General features: G+C 31.0%; 4 protein-coding genes across 4 annotated transcripts, besides 3 other annotated features; all 4 read left to right on the top strand.

The window, feature by feature from the left end:
* Positions 1-1,376: 1,376 nt before the first annotated feature.
* Positions 1,377-2,070: a mobile genetic element.
* A 3,185-nt stretch (positions 2,071-5,255) lies between these two features.
* Positions 5,256-6,150, top strand: TVAGG3_0998180 (protein ubiquitination; the record flags this gene model as incomplete). The annotated part of the gene is made up of 1 exon (XM_001581324.2): positions 5,273-6,049. One exon carries the CDS (start codon positions 5,273-5,275, stop codon positions 6,047-6,049), a length of 777 nt encoding a protein of 258 aa, XP_001581374.1.
* Positions 6,151-7,030: 880 nt separating this feature from the next.
* Positions 7,031-7,825, top strand: TVAGG3_0998170 (arfaptin homology (AH) domain/bar domain domain-containing protein; the record flags this gene model as incomplete). Its single annotated transcript, XM_001581325.2, has 1 exon — positions 7,034-7,786. The coding sequence occupies one exon, from the start codon at positions 7,034-7,036 to the stop codon at positions 7,784-7,786; it is 753 nt and encodes a 250-aa protein (XP_001581375.1).
* Positions 7,826-8,542: 717 nt separating this feature from the next.
* On the top strand, positions 8,543-9,938 carry TVAGG3_0998160 (transcription initiation factor TFIID subunit 6 (TAF6); the record flags this gene model as incomplete). The annotated part of the gene is made up of 2 exons (XM_001581326.1): positions 8,543-8,976; positions 9,068-9,938. 2 exons carry the CDS (start codon positions 8,543-8,545, stop codon positions 9,936-9,938), a joined length of 1,305 nt encoding a protein of 434 aa, XP_001581376.1.
* A 3,792-nt stretch (positions 9,939-13,730) lies between these two features.
* Positions 13,731-16,224: a mobile genetic element.
* A 128-nt stretch (positions 16,225-16,352) lies between these two features.
* Positions 16,353-16,462: a mobile genetic element.
* A 272-nt stretch (positions 16,463-16,734) lies between these two features.
* On the top strand, positions 16,735-17,514 carry TVAGG3_0998130 (transcriptional adapter 1 family; the record flags this gene model as incomplete). The annotated part of the gene is made up of 1 exon (XM_001581329.1): positions 16,752-17,471. The coding sequence occupies one exon, from the start codon at positions 16,752-16,754 to the stop codon at positions 17,469-17,471; it is 720 nt and encodes a 239-aa protein (XP_001581379.1).
* Between the last annotated feature and the right edge of the window lie 119 nt (positions 17,515-17,633).

Below are 17,633 nucleotides of genomic sequence, written 5' to 3'. Positions count from 1 at the left end.
ATGAATTTTTTAACAATTTAAAATTATCAAATTTCAAAATATGCGCAATGAGATAATTTGAGAGTATTTTGAGAACTGAAGACTTATGATTTAGTGTTTTTGAATAAGCACATCAATATAAAGATAGAAAATAAATTGAGATATAATTTTTTTGAAGGTATTATAATGGTGGAGGTAGTAGGATAAATTTTTAATGTTCTATACTTTCATGGCAAATAATTAAATAGAAGTAAAACTTTGTTTTAAGAATTGAAAATTTTAAATAAAAAAGGAATGTTAGTAATGCTAATTTATTTGATTCCGGGGGACCCCGGTTATCAAATATATTTATTAAATGGAAAATCTCTCACTTTTCGAAAAAATCGAAACTGCAAGGATCTCCGATTCTCGATATGATAATTTATTTGATTCCGGGGGACGCCCCGGTTATCAAATATATTTATTAGAACGGAAAATCTCTCACTTTTCGAAAAAATCGAAACTGCAAGGATCTCCGATTCTCGATATGATAATTTATTTGATTCCGGGGGACCCCGGTTATCAAATATATTTATTAGAACGGAAAATCTCTCACTTTTCGAAAAAATCGAAACTGCAAGGATCTCCGATTCTCGATATGATAATTTATTTGATTCCGGGGGACGCCCCGGTTATCAAATATATTTATTAGAACGGAAAATCTCTCACTTTTCGAAATTTTTTTTAACAAAAATATGGCATTCTTAAATTATAGTTACATGTTATTTCACAATCATTATCATTAAAAAATTCAATTATTCAAGTTGTTTTGTCCCGACGGTTTTTACGGTTATAAAAATGGTTGCGAACTCAATCCATCAGCAAAATGTCGGTTGGGGTGCCCTTCTTGGCCTCCTGAGTACTCACCAAGATACCCCCAGCTCCCGCAAAACACCTCCCTTAGGTGAGCATTAACTGATGACATGAGTTAACAATTCTACAAAATCATCAAGCATGAAGGTTTATGATTTATAAATCAAAATCTCAGAAACTGCTTGACTTTGCAAGTTGCTGTCTTTACCGGTTACTCTGCTGCAATCTCTTTTCTGATTGCAGGCAGAGTTCTGCATCCTGAGGACATTGCCTTGCAGATATGCTTGTAATCACTACGTGAGCAACTTGGTGTTGCAAGTTGCTGTCTTTACCGGTTACTCTGCTGCAATCTCTTTTCTGATTGCAGGCAAAGTTCTGCATCCTGAGGACTTTGCCTTGCAGATATGCTTGTAATCACTACGTGAGCAACTTGGTGTTGCAAGTTGCTGTCTTTACCGGTTAGCTTTTTTTGAAGTTTCTTCGCATCTTATATAAGCTCTAGATCAATATTTATCATCAGAATTTGCATCTCATAAAGCACGATATTAATCAAATAGGCAAATTTCATTCGAAGTCTCTCATTAAATGAGAAACTCCGAATGAGATTTGCTCTAAGGTAATGTACTTGTTATGCTTGGCCTAGAAGCAAGGAGGAAACATGTATATGGTTTGTTTATACTGAAGTTATCTGGAATTCTCTCAATTGAGGATTCAAATCCAGATAACAGCAGTATAAGTTAATATTGTTGTGCACCTCAGGTTGTTTATAGGCCCGAGAACGAGAAAAGAATTTATGGTGTGAATTGGCTCGATATATACCTACGCTCTGTAAAAAATACGTTATATTTTCTTTCATATGAGAAAAATGTTTTTCTTTTTTATAATACTATGTGCTTTGTTACTTCATAAATTGTCTATTTTTCTTATTAAAACCTATTTTTTCCGTGTGATTCGGAATCTACGCATTCAAAAAATGCGTTTTCCGCTCTCAGAACGCGAAAATATGAACTACATGACGAGATAAATCGATTTATTATGTTCCTAAATATTCTCATTTTTCAATCTTGCTCAATACTCAAAAATAAGCAGACTCTCAAATAGAGAACATAAAATAACTCATATTTATCATATTAAAATTTTGAAAAAGTCTCCCGAAAAAATCATATTTCGAAAATTTCGAAAAAAATAAGTACATTTTTCGCCAAAGAAAAAAGAAAAATGTTTTTTTTTTGAATTTTTGATGATAATATGCACTCTTGTTGGTCTGCATGTGTCATTCCGGGAGACATTGCCTGTGCATGTCTCCCAGAATGGCATACTGTTCCGCATTCATAACTTGAATGCGGAACTTTGACCGACAAGAGTGCATTGTTCACTCTTGTTGGTCTGCATGTGTCATTCCGGGAGACATTGCCTGTGCATGTCTCCCAGAATGGCATACTGTTCCGCATTCATAACTTGAATGCGGAACTTTGACCGACAAGAGTGCATTGTTCACTTGTTGGTCTGCATGTGTCATTCCGGGAGACATTGCCTGTGCATGTCTCCCAGAATGGCATACTGTTCCGCATTCATAACTTGAATGCGGACTTTGACCGACAAGAGTGCATTGTGCACTCTTGTTTGTCATCCACTATGATACTTAGAGAAAATACTTTACTTACATTATTTAAAATATTAATTTCCCTATTTAATATTTATTTATTATTTTTTGTGCTTTATATTCCCTATGGCATGTACTGAACTATTTTATAGACTCTACCGAGCTATCTCCACATATAAACATTTGACAATAACACATATATACTCTCTTCATATTCTAGTCTCATGACATATTATTGCAAAAGCTATATTTATACAGCATACCTCATAAAGTCTCATTATATCCCTATCTAAGCGTTCAAAACTATTTTCCCCACGTAATCTGATTCTTCAGGCTCCGCTGATTCGTTTCTGCTGTCAGATCGTGAAAATATGAATCACATAACAAGATAAACACAAGTTACCCAACTTGATATTTTCCGTATAAGTTCATGTTCAACATCATTTTAGAAAAATTCAATTTTTTCCAAAAGTGTGTGAATTCAAAAAGTCACAATATATCTAGTTATTACCCAGTATTAATTTTTTAATTTAGTTTTTGAGATATTCATTTTTATAATACGTATATTCAGAAAATTAAATACATTTGTAAGGGAAAACGGAATTAATAACAATAATATGAATATCGTGGAAGAGTCAATTTGAAGAAAACATTATTATTTTGGATTTGTGTTTATCTTGTTATGTGATTCATATTTTCACGATCTGACAGCAGAAATCGAATCAGCGGAGCCTGAAGAATCAGATTACGGGGGAAAATAGGTTTTGAAGCTTAGATAGGGATATAATGAGACTTTATGAGGTATGCTGTTAAATATAGCTTTTGCAATAATATGTCATGAGACTAGAATATGAAGAGAGTATATATGTGTTATTGTCAAATGTTTATATGTGGAGATAGCTCGGTAGAGTCTATAAAATAGTTCAGTACATGCCATAGGAATATAAAGCACAAAAATAATAAATAAATATTAAATAGGGAAATTAATATTTTAAATAATGTAAGTAAAGTATTTTCTCTAAGTATCATAGTGGATGACAAACAAGAGTGCACAATGCACTCTTGTCGGTCAAAGTTTTGCAATCGTATTCTGATTGCAATAATTGTCTCGTTCTGGGAGACATGCACAGGCAATGTCTCCCGGAATGACACATGCAGACCAACAAGAGTGAACAATCGCTTTCCTTTGAAATCCAACATTCTAATCACATCTACATTAATAAATTGTTATAAAATACTAATCAAAGTTCCAATACAATTCTACTATCTTTTCACACATTACCAATGTTAACACCTCTTATAACTTAAATTATTTCATAAAATTTGTTTTTATATCTTATTATTTTCTCATAATGCTTCTAATACATCTCTAATTTCTTACATTCAAACACCAATATCGTCATACTATCATAAGCACTTAATTTTTTCAAATTTTTTAGACTTAATTTGAGCTACATTTTCATCATCTTTTTAGCCTTAAGCTTCTATAAGTTATAATACATTATCGTAATATTCTAATATTTATTGATTTTACTACTCAATTCAATATAATCATATAAGTCACTCATAATCAGGAGCATAATTTAAAAATCTAGCTCATTTTTGACAATTATATATATAGATGATGCATATTGCAATTCCGGTTTCAACACGATCAAATGTCAAACCATGATAAATATATATCAATTTACAAAATATCGATTAACATTAGAATCCATATCTAATTCCATCAATGCACAAGTTGTAAATGCTTAATTCATCTTTGAGAAACGTGAATAGCACAATTTTATAAGATTATTTGTTGAATATTTAAAATATAAGCCAAATCGAATCTGCTGTATATTACTTTAGTTTATAATTGAATGTTAAATGTGCTCAGATAAATATTTGAGTCAGATATCGCATTTTCTAATTTCAAATTTATCTCATGAAGTTAGAATTCATTTGATCATACAACATCATATTAGTCAAACTAGAGTTCAATCGCGATTCCAAAATGGAACAATTGCTTGTTTTATCAAAATGTTAAAATATTAATCTAAAAAACTTAATATCTAACCAAAACATTCTAGAAATATCATATACAGGTATATGCAATCTAAATGCACACGAAATACTGAAAATTAAAAAGAATATTTATGAGATTATTAAATCTTATGCATTTCAATGAAGAGTCGATAATTATCATCTCTATAGGTTATATATCACATATGAGTTTTTGGATTGACCACTACTATACTAATGTGATCAAATTAATCTGATTTCTTGAATTTTCATTTGAAGCATTCGCAGTAGTAGGAGTACCTTCATATATTAACATATTAAAAAATTGCGCCCAGATTCGCAGTTTAATCATGATTTTAAGATTGCATTAGATTTCGAAATGCAGAAAAAAATCACTTTAGTTTCCCTTCAAACTCTAAGCATAAGCATGTCTCTATATGAGGAAACTATTTGAGCTATTCATTTGGCGGCCCAAAAACTCATGTTGCCTGAGCGCAGAAAATACCAATTTTTGGACCCTGGGTAGGGGTCATGCATGTTTTCTAAATGTTGGAAAAGTAGGGTATTTTTCCTAAGATATGTTATTTTATTATTGATTCTGATAGCAAGATTTGACACATTTGTTTATATGCTTAAAGACTTTTAAAATACAGAGAGAAATAATATTTTCACTAAAATTTGGAATTTGCTAAATCGTGAGAATGGAATTTCCAAATTTGATCAATATATTACATTCCATCTGTATATTCATATTTTGATAATTATAGAGTTTGGTAAATTTTTTTCCTAATATTTTCCATTGAGAATTTGACATCACAATAAAAAAAAAATAAGATGGCTGATGACCAGCAAGAAAGACAAATTGAATTAAAACTTGATACTAAATTTGATTACCACGAGTTCCTCGATCAAAATCTCATCACAGATTGTGTTCTTGTCATTGATGGACAAGAAATTCATGCACATAGAGTAATTCTTGCAAATAGTTCAAGTTATTTCAATAACATTTTCACTAGTGGTATGACAGAAGATATTACTAAGAAAGTTGAGATTATTAAAAATCCAGAAAACGTATTTTCTTTAGTTCTTCGTTGGATGTATACAGGAAACCTCCAATTTCCTAAGGAAAAGATTCATGCTATCATAGAAGTTGCTAAGATATATGGAGTTAATGCTCTTCTTGATCTTCTTGAAAATTATTTATCGAAATTATTTGAAGCACCGCTTGAAAGTATTACAGATTTCATCAATGCAACATACGATAAAAGATATCCTGATGGAACAAAGTATGAAAATACTCTCTTCATTGTTGCTAAACATCTCGCACATTATTTGCCATCATGCGCTGAATCAGATGAACAACTTAACATTATTTCAAATCTAGTCGATTGCAAAGCATGGGGTATCGCTCTCAGCCATTATACTGCTGATTCTGAACCAAAGAAAGATTTAGAAAAGAAGATCGACCTCACACTCAAATTCCTCAACTCTACAAACGATTACAAATTAACCGAACAAGATGTTAACAACTTAAAGATTGGTTTCGAAGGTTTACCAAATAATACGAAATTAGAGAAATTCTATAACAAGCTTTATAACAAATGCCAATAAGAACATTCAAACCATTATAATTAAGTGTAAATAAACATAAAAAATTTATAATATCATTATTTTCTTTTAATTTAAAGAATTTGGTTATGCTAAATTATAACACCACATTAGGTAAAGATATTTCAAGTCAAATTATGAATATACAAAATCTATTTTGAAAATATTTTACCAAATTGAACTACGTTCAGTATGATTTTGGCAAATTAAAGCATTGTATATTTATGAACTTATATACTCTGAGAAATATATAATATAAGATAGCAAATATAATTTTGATATAAAGCTCAGAGTTGAACTTAGAAATTACTACGTTGACTAACAATAAGGTAAATCTTAAGTATTTCTTGATTGAGTTGTTCAACGTTGTCCTCTAGGGAAAAGCACATTTTGATCTGATTAACTACCATATAAACACATGATATTAGTATGTCCATAATCGATATGGCCCAACAGTCCAACAATAACTATAGATTAATATGCCTGTGAAAATATAATATCATTTTTAGAAGGATTGCCTTGAAGAATGTCAAAGGATTACAGTGCTTACAGAAGTTATCTTCATTGCAATGGCAGTTTAAAATAATACACTATACTTATACGATCATTACGAATTCTCTTATTCAGCACGAAGACAGACTTTTTGCATTTCACAATTCAAATAATTATCATTAGACTAGCATACGACTTATGTCTCAGATTATATTGTTAATGTTGGAATTTGTGTAGGTTCCCGAGGAGATAGCAGGCCACTCTTTTGAATGGTTCAGAATTTCTGATATTTACATAAAAATACACATGATATAAATTGTTTAACTAATATGGATTTTTTATTCGAAAGGCAAGTTTTCTGCCACCATTCAACTTTATGATCGACGCATTTTAAACAATAATTATCCCCGATAAGCAGAAAAATAGTCTCCGTAAAATAAATTTTATAAAAATTTACACAAAAAGTGAAATGAACACTCAATCTCAAATTTTCTCATGAAGGCTTTCTGGGAGAAGACAAAGGAACAAGTTCAACTTGGATTCAACTCTCTTGAACGTGCAACAGGCACAGCCAAGACAGAAGAGACAGAAATCTTCACAAACACATTCAACACAATCAAGTCACACAAGGAGCGCCTTGAAGCCCTTATGACTGACCTTAAGGCATATGGCAAGCACATCAAAAAGTACGGTGAGGCTAGCAAGAACGTTTCAATGAAGGTTGCTGTTCTCTTCCCAATGGGTGAAGCCAATCAGACAGCTTCTGCTACAAATCTTCAGTGCAACACAAACCTTGCTACAGAGGCTACAAACCTTGCCGATACATACCTTGTCCAGCATGTTATCGAACAAGTCAAGGCCTTACTCGAAGAGATCCGCCTTATCAACCAGACAGAGGACAACAGAAACAAGTTCCACGTCCTCCTCATCAACGCTGAGAAGGAAGTCAAGTCTCGCCAGGAGAAGGGCAAGCCAACAGCTGAATACGAGACAAAGGCTGAAGAACACCGCAAGGAGTTCATCAAGTACGATCAGGAGTTCATGGAGAAGGCTAACGCTTACATCGCCAAGGCCCCATCTGCTTATGCTACAATCTTCGAGGCTTATCAGTACTACAACGCTGCCTTCGCTGCTGCCCACCAGAGACTCATCATCGATGGCCAGAACTACAACCTCAGCACACTCGCTGCTAAGTATCCAGACACATCCATCACACCAGCAGCTCCACAGCCAGCCCCAGCTAACTAAATTATTGGAATTATAAAGAGGTAATATGATCGATCATGATTTTTTCTATTTCTTCACTTATTTTTTTTTAAAATATTCTAATTATTCGGATTTGAACATATCAACTATTATATATGATACAAAATTAATATATTAACAAGCTAAATGCCAATGAGAATCATTTATTGGAAAGCTATGTTAGTCTTGGTATTAATTCTGTATTTTTTGAATTTGATTTATTCGATTTTAGCGATTTTAAGTTAATATTATAAGTTAAAATGAATGGTTTTAGAACAATGACACCACCACAATGTTGTGCATTGATATCTGCAGCTTGAGCAATGTGAAAGTTTGCGAGATCATTTTAATATTAATATGATACACTATGGAGAAGTGTGCGAACGTTGTTATCTTCTACATTGATTTATGCTCCTTTTGGGATGAGAAGTTCAGCAATTGGCTTAAAATTTATCTTGCATAATGAAGAAAAATTGCACCATCAATATATGAATATGAATACCGTTTGATATAAGAAGTTCTGCATATTTCGGTCTATGATAATATGAACCTATGCGAAATATGGTGCACCATCAACTGTACGGCTTGATATTTCCTAAATTACATTAATTTTTGACATTTGGAATTATATCTTCTTCACAATATCAATATCTCAAATGTATTCATATTGTAACTTATAATACATCAATAAAACATGTAATTATAATTTTTTCTGATGTTTAGGATTTTAAAATTATTGACCTTTGTCACTTTTTTAATATGAAACATTCCCCACCAATTATTCTCATCACTACAAGAAATATATTTGAGCGTTACAGCATAGATTTCTCATCTGATGAGTGTGTGGATGAAATCTTAGCAAAATTTAGTCTTAGTGCTCAAGCAGTTTTAAATCTCGCAAAATCATTTCAAATTCAGTCGAATCATAAGAAGCTTTCAGTAGAAGATGTCTCAGAAGCATTCAATGCTCGCGGATTTAATCCATTTCTCGGCTACAGAAACAGAAAAGCAATCAAATACGAAACTGTTGGTCAAGTTGGAGATACTGTGATTAGTATTCCAGTCGACAAGCAGCTTGATCTATCAGAAATCGTAAATACGCCATTAAAAGAAACTCCAACAGAAAAGTTTTTTTCATTTCATTGGTTGGCTGTCATTCGTGGTCAGCAACCTTTAATACCTGAAAATTTGAAGTACGTATTTTTAGGCAAAGTATTTCTTTTTTTAATTTTTAAAAAATTGAAATATTTTGCCAAAATTTAAACAAAATATACTAACACACAGTGATACAACAGTTCCTGGCTCAACACATAACAATATCTACGCACCACCGCCTCAAATGAAACTCTCAGATCAATCAGTTCAAATAACATCGACAAGAAACGAAGTTTCACAAGAATTATATACCCATTACTATCATTTGATCGCACCAAACGTAAATCCACGCAAGAAAATACCGTTATTGAAAGAATTACAGTCAGATGCCGCAATTATCCCATTACTTCCATATTTCTTCCATTATTTATCATCGCATTACTCATCCAACAATTCCAACATTACTGCTGCCTTCGATGATCGAATAAACCTTGCTCGCGCCTTAATATTAAATGATAATCTCAAATTAGACATGTATTTAATCCAAATCATCAATTTGAGCATTACATCATTACTTATGTCCTTCAACGATCCCGTTGTCGAGAGTTTTTCCTTGCGAGAGAACTCAGCCGAGTTGTTATCATTAGTTATCAACAAATACTCCCAAATTTATCCAACACTTCGCACGAGGATTACTGACCACTTAGTGAAGACATTCATTGACAGGAAGAACGGCAATTTCCAAGTAAAACTCGGAGCTGCGATTGGTCTTTCTGTTATTGGCAGCCATGTTGTTAGGAAAGTAATTATTCCACAGTTTCCAAGGATTATGAATAGTTTGGATGAACAGAAACTTCCTGCAGAAACAAAGATTCAGTTCTTCAAATTCAAGAGCATTCTTTTGAAGATTTGCGGTGATTCATTCCATTACGACACTGAAGAGGCAATTAAACAGACTGGATCTCCAAATCTTCCTGCTGAAACTGCGCAAATGTACAACAACTTGATTCCTTTCTTTGGAAGTGACTTCTTTTCTTATTCATCTGCTAAGGATTTCTAACTTTATATATATATATTTTATATTATTTTTTTGTAAATAAAACTTATTTATACTTTTATAGATCATTCATTTTCTTGTTTATACTTTTATATCATTTGTTTTCTTGTTTAGATGTTTTATAGATCATTTGTATTCTTGTTTAAATGTTTTATAGATCGTTTGTTTTCTTGTTTAAATGTTTTATAGATCATTTGTATTCTTGTTTAAATGTTTTATAGATCATTTGTATTCTTGTTTAAATGTTTTATAGATCGTTTGTTTTCTTGTTTAAATGTTTTATAGATCGTTTGTTTTCTTGTTTAAATGTTTTATAGATCGTTTGTTTTCTTGTTTAAATGTTTTATAGATCATTTGTTTTCTTATTTGAATGTTTTATGAATCATTTCTTATTCCTTGATAATGTTTACTATGTTTGTATTGATTTTTAACATTCTATACAATAAATCAAATGTTTCACTATAAATATGATATTTGAAAATCAACTGTAATACGTCAAGTTGTGATAATATCTCAAATGAAATTTTGAATTATATCTTATTCAAAACATCAAAATACTACTCAAAAGCATATATTATTCATATAATAACATATATTGTACTATAAAAAGATGTTGTAAAAATATATCTTAATTTGTTCTTTTATATATAAATTTACTGATATATTAAATTTTTCTGGGACGCATAATGTTTATTATATATAATGTTGGAATTATTCAATCTCCTTATTCTAGATCTTCTAAATTAGCTGCCACATGTGCAACAGAATAGTTTAGATCCTTGAAGTTCATCCTCTAAAAACATCATTTTTCAAAAATTTAAATTTTTCAAAAAATGAATGAATTTAAAAGTTTAGATCATATCTAGTCATTACCCAATATTAATTTTGTATTTTAGTTTTTGAGATATTCATTTTACTATACGTATTATTCAGAAAATTAAATATATTTGTGGGGAAAAACGGAAGATATAATAAATGTTTTCATATCGATGAATAGGTAATTTGAAGAAAAAATAATGAATTTTGAATTGTGTTTATCTTGTTATGTGATGCATATTTTCACGATCTGACAGCAGAAATCGAATCAGCGGAACCTGAAGAATCAGATTACGCGGGAAAAATAGGTTTTGAACGCTTAGATAGGTGTAAAATGAGACTTTATTAGGTGTGTTGTATAAATATAGTTTTTGGGGTAATATGTCATGAGATCAGAATATGAAGGGAGTATGTATGTGTTATTGTCACATGTTTATATGTGGGAAGAGCTCAGAAGAGTCTGTAAAATAGTTCGGTAGACGCCATAAGTTATATAAAGCACAAAAAATATAAAATAAATATTAAATGGAGAAAATTATATTTGAACAATTGTATGTAAAGGGTTTGATCTAAAAATATAGTATATAAACAAATAGTGTGGATAACACACTCTTGTCGGTCAAAGTTTTGCAATCACATTCTGATTGCAGAAGATTGTCTCATTCTGGAGACATTCGAGGCAATGTCTCCCGGAATGAGACACTGTGACCGACAAGAGTGCACAATACACTCTTGTCGGTCAAAGTTCCGCATTCAAGTTATGAATGGGGAACTTGATATCATTCTGGGAGACATGCAGTGACAATGTCTCCCGGAATGAGACACTGTGACCGACAAGAGTGCACAATACACTCTTGTCGGTCAAAGTTCCGCATTCAAGTTATGAATGGGGAACTTGATATCATTCTGGGAGACATGCAGTGACAATGTCTCCCGGAATGAACACTGTGACCGACAAGAGTGCACAATACACTCTTGTCGGTCAAAGTTCCGCATTCAAGTTATGAATGGAGAAGATTATATCATTCTGGGAGACATCAGCAGGCAATGTCTCCGGAATGAGACACTGTGACCGACAAGAGTGCACAATACCACTTAATGTTTTTCAAAATTTTCGGATTTAAATTTTAATCTTATTTTCATCATCATTTTATAGTCTTGTTCCTTTTATACAGTTATATATAAATTTATCGTCAAGATTCTAATATTTAGTGTTCTTACTACTCAATTCAATATAATATGTTTAGTCACTCATATTTCAGGAAATAATTTAAAAATCTATAGCTCATATTTTTGATTAGTTATATATTTAGATGATATATATTGCAATTCCGGTTTCAACACGATCAAATGCCAAACCAAGACAAAATATATTATAATTTTCAAAATATCGATTACATTAGAATCTATCTAATTTTAATCATACACAAGTGTGAATGTTCAATTACATCTTTGAGCAACGTGAAATAGCACAATTTTATAGGATTATTAGTTGATTTATATAAAATATAAGCCAAATCGAATCTGCTGTATAGTACTTTAGTTTATCATTGAATGTTAAATGTGTTCATATAAATATTTGAGTCAGATATCGCATTTTCTAATTTCAAAATTTATCTCATGAAGTTAGAATTTATTTGATCATACAACATCATGTTAGTCAACCAGAGTTCAATGGCGATTCTAAAATGGAACAATGCTTGTTTTATCAAAATGTTAAAATATTAATCTAAAAAACTTAATATCTAACCAAACCATTCTAGAATTATTATATACAGGTATGGGCAATCTAAATGCACAGGAATTCGGAAAATTAAAAAGAATATTTATGAGATTATTAAATCTTATGTAATTCAATGAAAAGTGATAATTATGAATATTCATAGGCTATATATCAACATATGAGTTTTTGGTTTGACCAATACTATACTAATGTGATCAAATTAATCTGATTTCTTAGATTTTCATTTGAAGCATTTGCAGTAGTAGGGGTACCTTTATATATTAACATATTAAAAAATTGCGCTCCGATTCGCAGTTTCTTCATGATTTTGAGATTGCATTAGATTTCGCGATGCAGAAAAAAATCACTTTAGATTCCCGTCAAATAATATCCGAATTTTTTTTCTTAAAATTAAACTTCACAACTTCTTGCAATCTTATTCTTAATCAATTGTAAATTTTTAAAACCATTTTTTAAAATAATTTTGCGTAAATTTTATTCTCATGTTGTTTTAATCGAAAATTGATACATTTTCAAAAAAATAATATTGACTTATGAAATTCATTTTTAAGGTGAAATAGTATTGTTTTTATTAAAGTATATGAATAATATATAAAAAATTAATGAATAATATAAGCAGATTTTTAGTTTACAAAACAAATATGAGCAATGCAATTCAAACTTTTGCTGGCAATTTCGATATTGCTCAAGTTTGTAGTATTTGTGATACTATAACATCGGCTTAATCAAAATTCGATTTTTCTTATGAGTTATTGAGAAAATTTGTTTGCAATGAGAAGGATTTCGACGTTTTTGATAAACTAAGAGCTGAGCTTTAGGGGTTCAGTTCATTTATGGCTGTAGTTTGATGCGTAGATCTCTTTTTTATTGTAAATTCTTTCAGCATGGAGATCGAGAATGAATCTTTTGAGAACTTTATGAGTTTTTACACCCGTAAAGAGGTCCTTCGAGGAAAGATAGTCCAGACTACATGAAGATGTGGGTTAACCAAAAAAATCCGATGGTTTCCCCATATTCATGTAGATCTTCGAAAAAATGAGCACCAAAAAAGCCAAAAAAATAGGCTTTTTATTGGATTTGTACACTAGATCAATAATCTATTTAGGATCTGACACTCTTTTTAGCCAGAGATATGAGGTCCTTTCTAGGAAAACGATCTATTCATCCATAAAAAAATGAATTATCGTTTTCCCCAGAAATTACATGGGGAGTGGTAAAAGTAAGGAAAATCTGGGTAATGAAATTTATTTTGAATGTAGAACCGAGCAATTTTCAAATTTTGTGCTTTTTTTGAATTTTCTCGATACCAGATAAGTTGTGTTGGCTAAATAATATATGGATACAATGTGTCTTATAGATGAATATATGCACAAAGTTTAAGAGGCCATTTTCTTTCAGAAACCGAGATTTGTGAATTTTTTCAAATTTTGTGCTTTTTTTGATATTGAAATTTCATTTCATTTTTTTGATGCATATCGATGCACCATGCGAACTTAAAGAAAGGCTATCTTATATAGATGCTATGAAAGCGGTCATTGATAACGAATGCCATGCAGGTTGTCCATATCAATTAAAAAAAATCCAAATTTAGGGGGAACAAAATTAAAATTCAGGTGCAGTGCAGATAAATGTGAAGCATGTATCTCATTTCTAAAGGATGATGAAGAATATATCCTAACAGAATATAATGGAACACATAATCACAATCAAATCAAAGATGAGACAAAGAAATACCACACATTATCACAATGCTATCGTCGGGTACTTATTAATTTTATAAAACAGGGGGTGATCCGAAAATGGCTCAAATTGAATGCGACAAAAAACTTGATCTGGATGATCCACTTAACAGGCCATCTTTTTTGAATGCATCTTCAGATCAAATGAAAACAATTCAGGAAAAAGGAAATAAAAAGATCAAAGGTATTCAAAAGTACGATGATAATCAATTCAAGTCAACTCAATTATTTAAGGGTATCAAAGAACAAGAGTCACCAAAAATTTAATTTATTTCGATGTCGATAATTACAACAAACCAAAGAAATTAATCTTTTATTATGCTTCTTTCAAATTTCTGGACATAATCAAAATTGTGAAAGAGCATTTTATTGATGCAACCCATTCATTACTTGAATTTAAAATGTTGTTTTACATGATATCAGCCAAATTTCCAAATACACATGCATTCCCAATTTTTCAATTTGTCGTTTATCCAAACACTTCAGAAAATATTGCATTCTGTCTCAAGGCATTTTTTAACTGGGCAAAAGTAAAACCAGAATATTTTATGTCAGGTTGTGCACAAGAAATCGAAAATGCGATTATCAACTCTTTTCCAGAAGTTATCCTTCATTGGTGTGCAGTTCATGTAATGAGGGCGTTCAGAAAAAATTTGAAAGATTATGCATTTGAGAGTTCAGACAATTTGATATTAGATACAAAAATGAACTATCTTGCATACGGCAGAAATGGCAAGAAAGAATGGATTGAACCAACTTTCAAAAAAATTCTGGAAATAGCCGAAAAATTCCCAGAATTTTCAAAATACATACAAATCAATGGATATCAAACCAAGAAAGATGGACAGCCGCTGAAGAGATGAAAATTTAGCTCTCACAAATAACATTTCAGAATCGATTAACAAAAAAATTAAATATTACTACTTTGGCGGAACAATTTTCATGAGATTTGATCGATTTGTGATGAAATTAATCGATTTTACGTTCCTTCATTTTATTACAGAATTCTAAGATATAGGCTCAAGACAAAATTCCAAATCCGTTGCCATCTGAAAAAAAGCCAAAAAGTCTACAATCAGACTGGATACAGAAAAATGTATAATGCTCACTGATAAAATTAAATCGTTAATAGTTAACTCATCAGCAAACTTAAATACGCTTCAATTGGGTTTAGATGACCTACTTGATAAAGTTGTCAAGGCAGCAAAGGTTCAAAACCGAATGACCCAGTATTTTTCGAAATTAAGTATCCCAATGGAAATCAAGCTTAGTATTCTCACGCAAATTACAGAATTTGGATGCAATACCCCTCAATTCATTGTTGAGAATGCCAAGTCTTTTCAAGATAAAATTATTACAGATTTCCACCTTCAAATTTTACAACATTATAAATATTTATGAATAAAAACTTGATATAAAATAACATTTTTATTTTTACTAGAAAAAAAGGTTTTTGATAATAAATTTATTTTATTTCGAAAAAGTAGCAATAATCGTAAAAGGGTATTGATAGGCTTGCTAAAGTAACTAATTTTAGCTGTCAAATACTTTTGTATTTTGAAGTAAATTAGTAATATTTTGTTTTTACTTTTATTTCGAAAAAGTAGCAATAATCGTAAAAGGGTATTGATAGGCTTGCTAAAGTAACTAAGTTTAGCTGTCAAATACTTTTGTATTTTGAAGTAAATTAGTATAAATTTGTTTTTACTTTTATTTCGAAAAAGTAGCAATAATCGTAAAAGGGTATTGATAGGCTTGCTAAAGTAACTAAGTTTAGCTGTCAAATACTTTTGTATTTTGAAGTAAATTAGTATAAATTTGATATTATTTTAACTCCCTTTGAAAACCTCAATTTTACATACAGAGGGAACGGGAATAGCATCCAATATTCCCTGAGAATGGTTGCGCATTCTCAGTTCTCTCTATATTTCGAACGAAGCTCTCATCGGTCTTTTTCCCCTGTCACTTTTAGCTAAAATTTGGGTTTGCCATCTCCATTGTACGTTTTTGACGATTTTTAACTCTTGTTATATTTATAAATAACTTACATTCGATTTTTAGTTACTTTTTTCGTATTTAATAAGAACCTTAAATAATGGGGTTTTTTGAGTCAGAGTACACTTGCGTCCATCTGACTTTCATTCAAAATCCTGATAACTGGTGTGAAGTATCATTGAAAATTAACATTAAACACCAAAAATGAAGTGTCAAACGGGCGTAAGTGCACCTTTAAAATAAGCTCGAATTTCTGTCAATTTTATGTCAAACTTAAGTATGCGTGTCAAATATGTGAAAATAAAGAAAAATAACAAACTATAGTTTAAAATACAAATAACAAATAAACAATATATTATTATGGATAATTCATGAAAATAACGATCAAATTTCATTCAATTTTTTAAAATGGAGTAAGATTACATGATATCCAGATCATACATAATGCAATGGATTGTTCCACTGTCTAAAAGCCAGAGTGAATATTTTCCATTTTTGTAAAGTTCTCAATTTAGGATTCGAATGAGTGGGGAGCTTGAAGATGCAGGCATTCAGGTCGGAGAATGCCCGGAGCAACTTGCTGAACGTGTCAAAAATTCAGCATCAATCTATTCTTTGAGAAAAGATTCCCAAGCAATCAAGGCACAATTGCTGCAGCTGATTGCAAAAGAACTACAATCAGACTACTGGTCTACATTAGCCAGTTTTATTCATGGGCAATGCTCTAAAACAAGATTTGATGAAATTATGGAGAAATGTCTTCAATCAAACGAAGCAAAAATAATGCATAACGAATTAATCAGATCTATTATTTATAATGCCCACTTTTCAATGATACCACCACCAAACGTAGATATTCCACATGCTAAAGCTACAGTCAGAGCTTCCAAGCCACCAATTTCTGTTCAACAAGTTAAAAATCATACGTTTATGACTTATACAGCAGCAGATCTTCACCACTTACCATCCATCAACCAATTAACTAAGAGAGTCTGTGTTATTATTTCCGACCCAAAATTCCAAATCGATAGTAAAGCAGTTAATGAAATTTTAACCGAACTGAAGAAGTTCGTTTGCCAGATCTTATATAAGAGTTTAGAGTTAGCAGCAAGTGAAGGACCAACTAATGGCCACAATCATATTACTGTTGATCATGTACAACAAGTTTTGAAGATGAACTCCCAGATTTCTACTGTTATTTCACCATCAGTTATTTCTAAGTTTGATATGACTACAAAATAAAAGTATAAAACTATTATTTCCTTAGAGTATTTTTATGATTAAAAGATATAAGATTTAAAACTCTTTTTTATATTTAAAGTTGGATAAAAAGATAATACCAATCATGTATCTCTTCCAAATATATCATTGAAAAGATAAATCCTCATAATCATACCATATCAA

The sequence above is a fragment of the Trichomonas vaginalis genome, chromosome I (assembly GCF_026262505.1).
Source record: "Trichomonas vaginalis G3 chromosome I, whole genome shotgun sequence".
Classification (NCBI taxonomy): Eukaryota; Parabasalia; order Trichomonadida; family Trichomonadidae; genus Trichomonas; species Trichomonas vaginalis.
The sequence above is the reverse complement of the archived record's forward strand: the minus strand, read 5'-3'. Positions and strand labels throughout refer to the sequence as shown.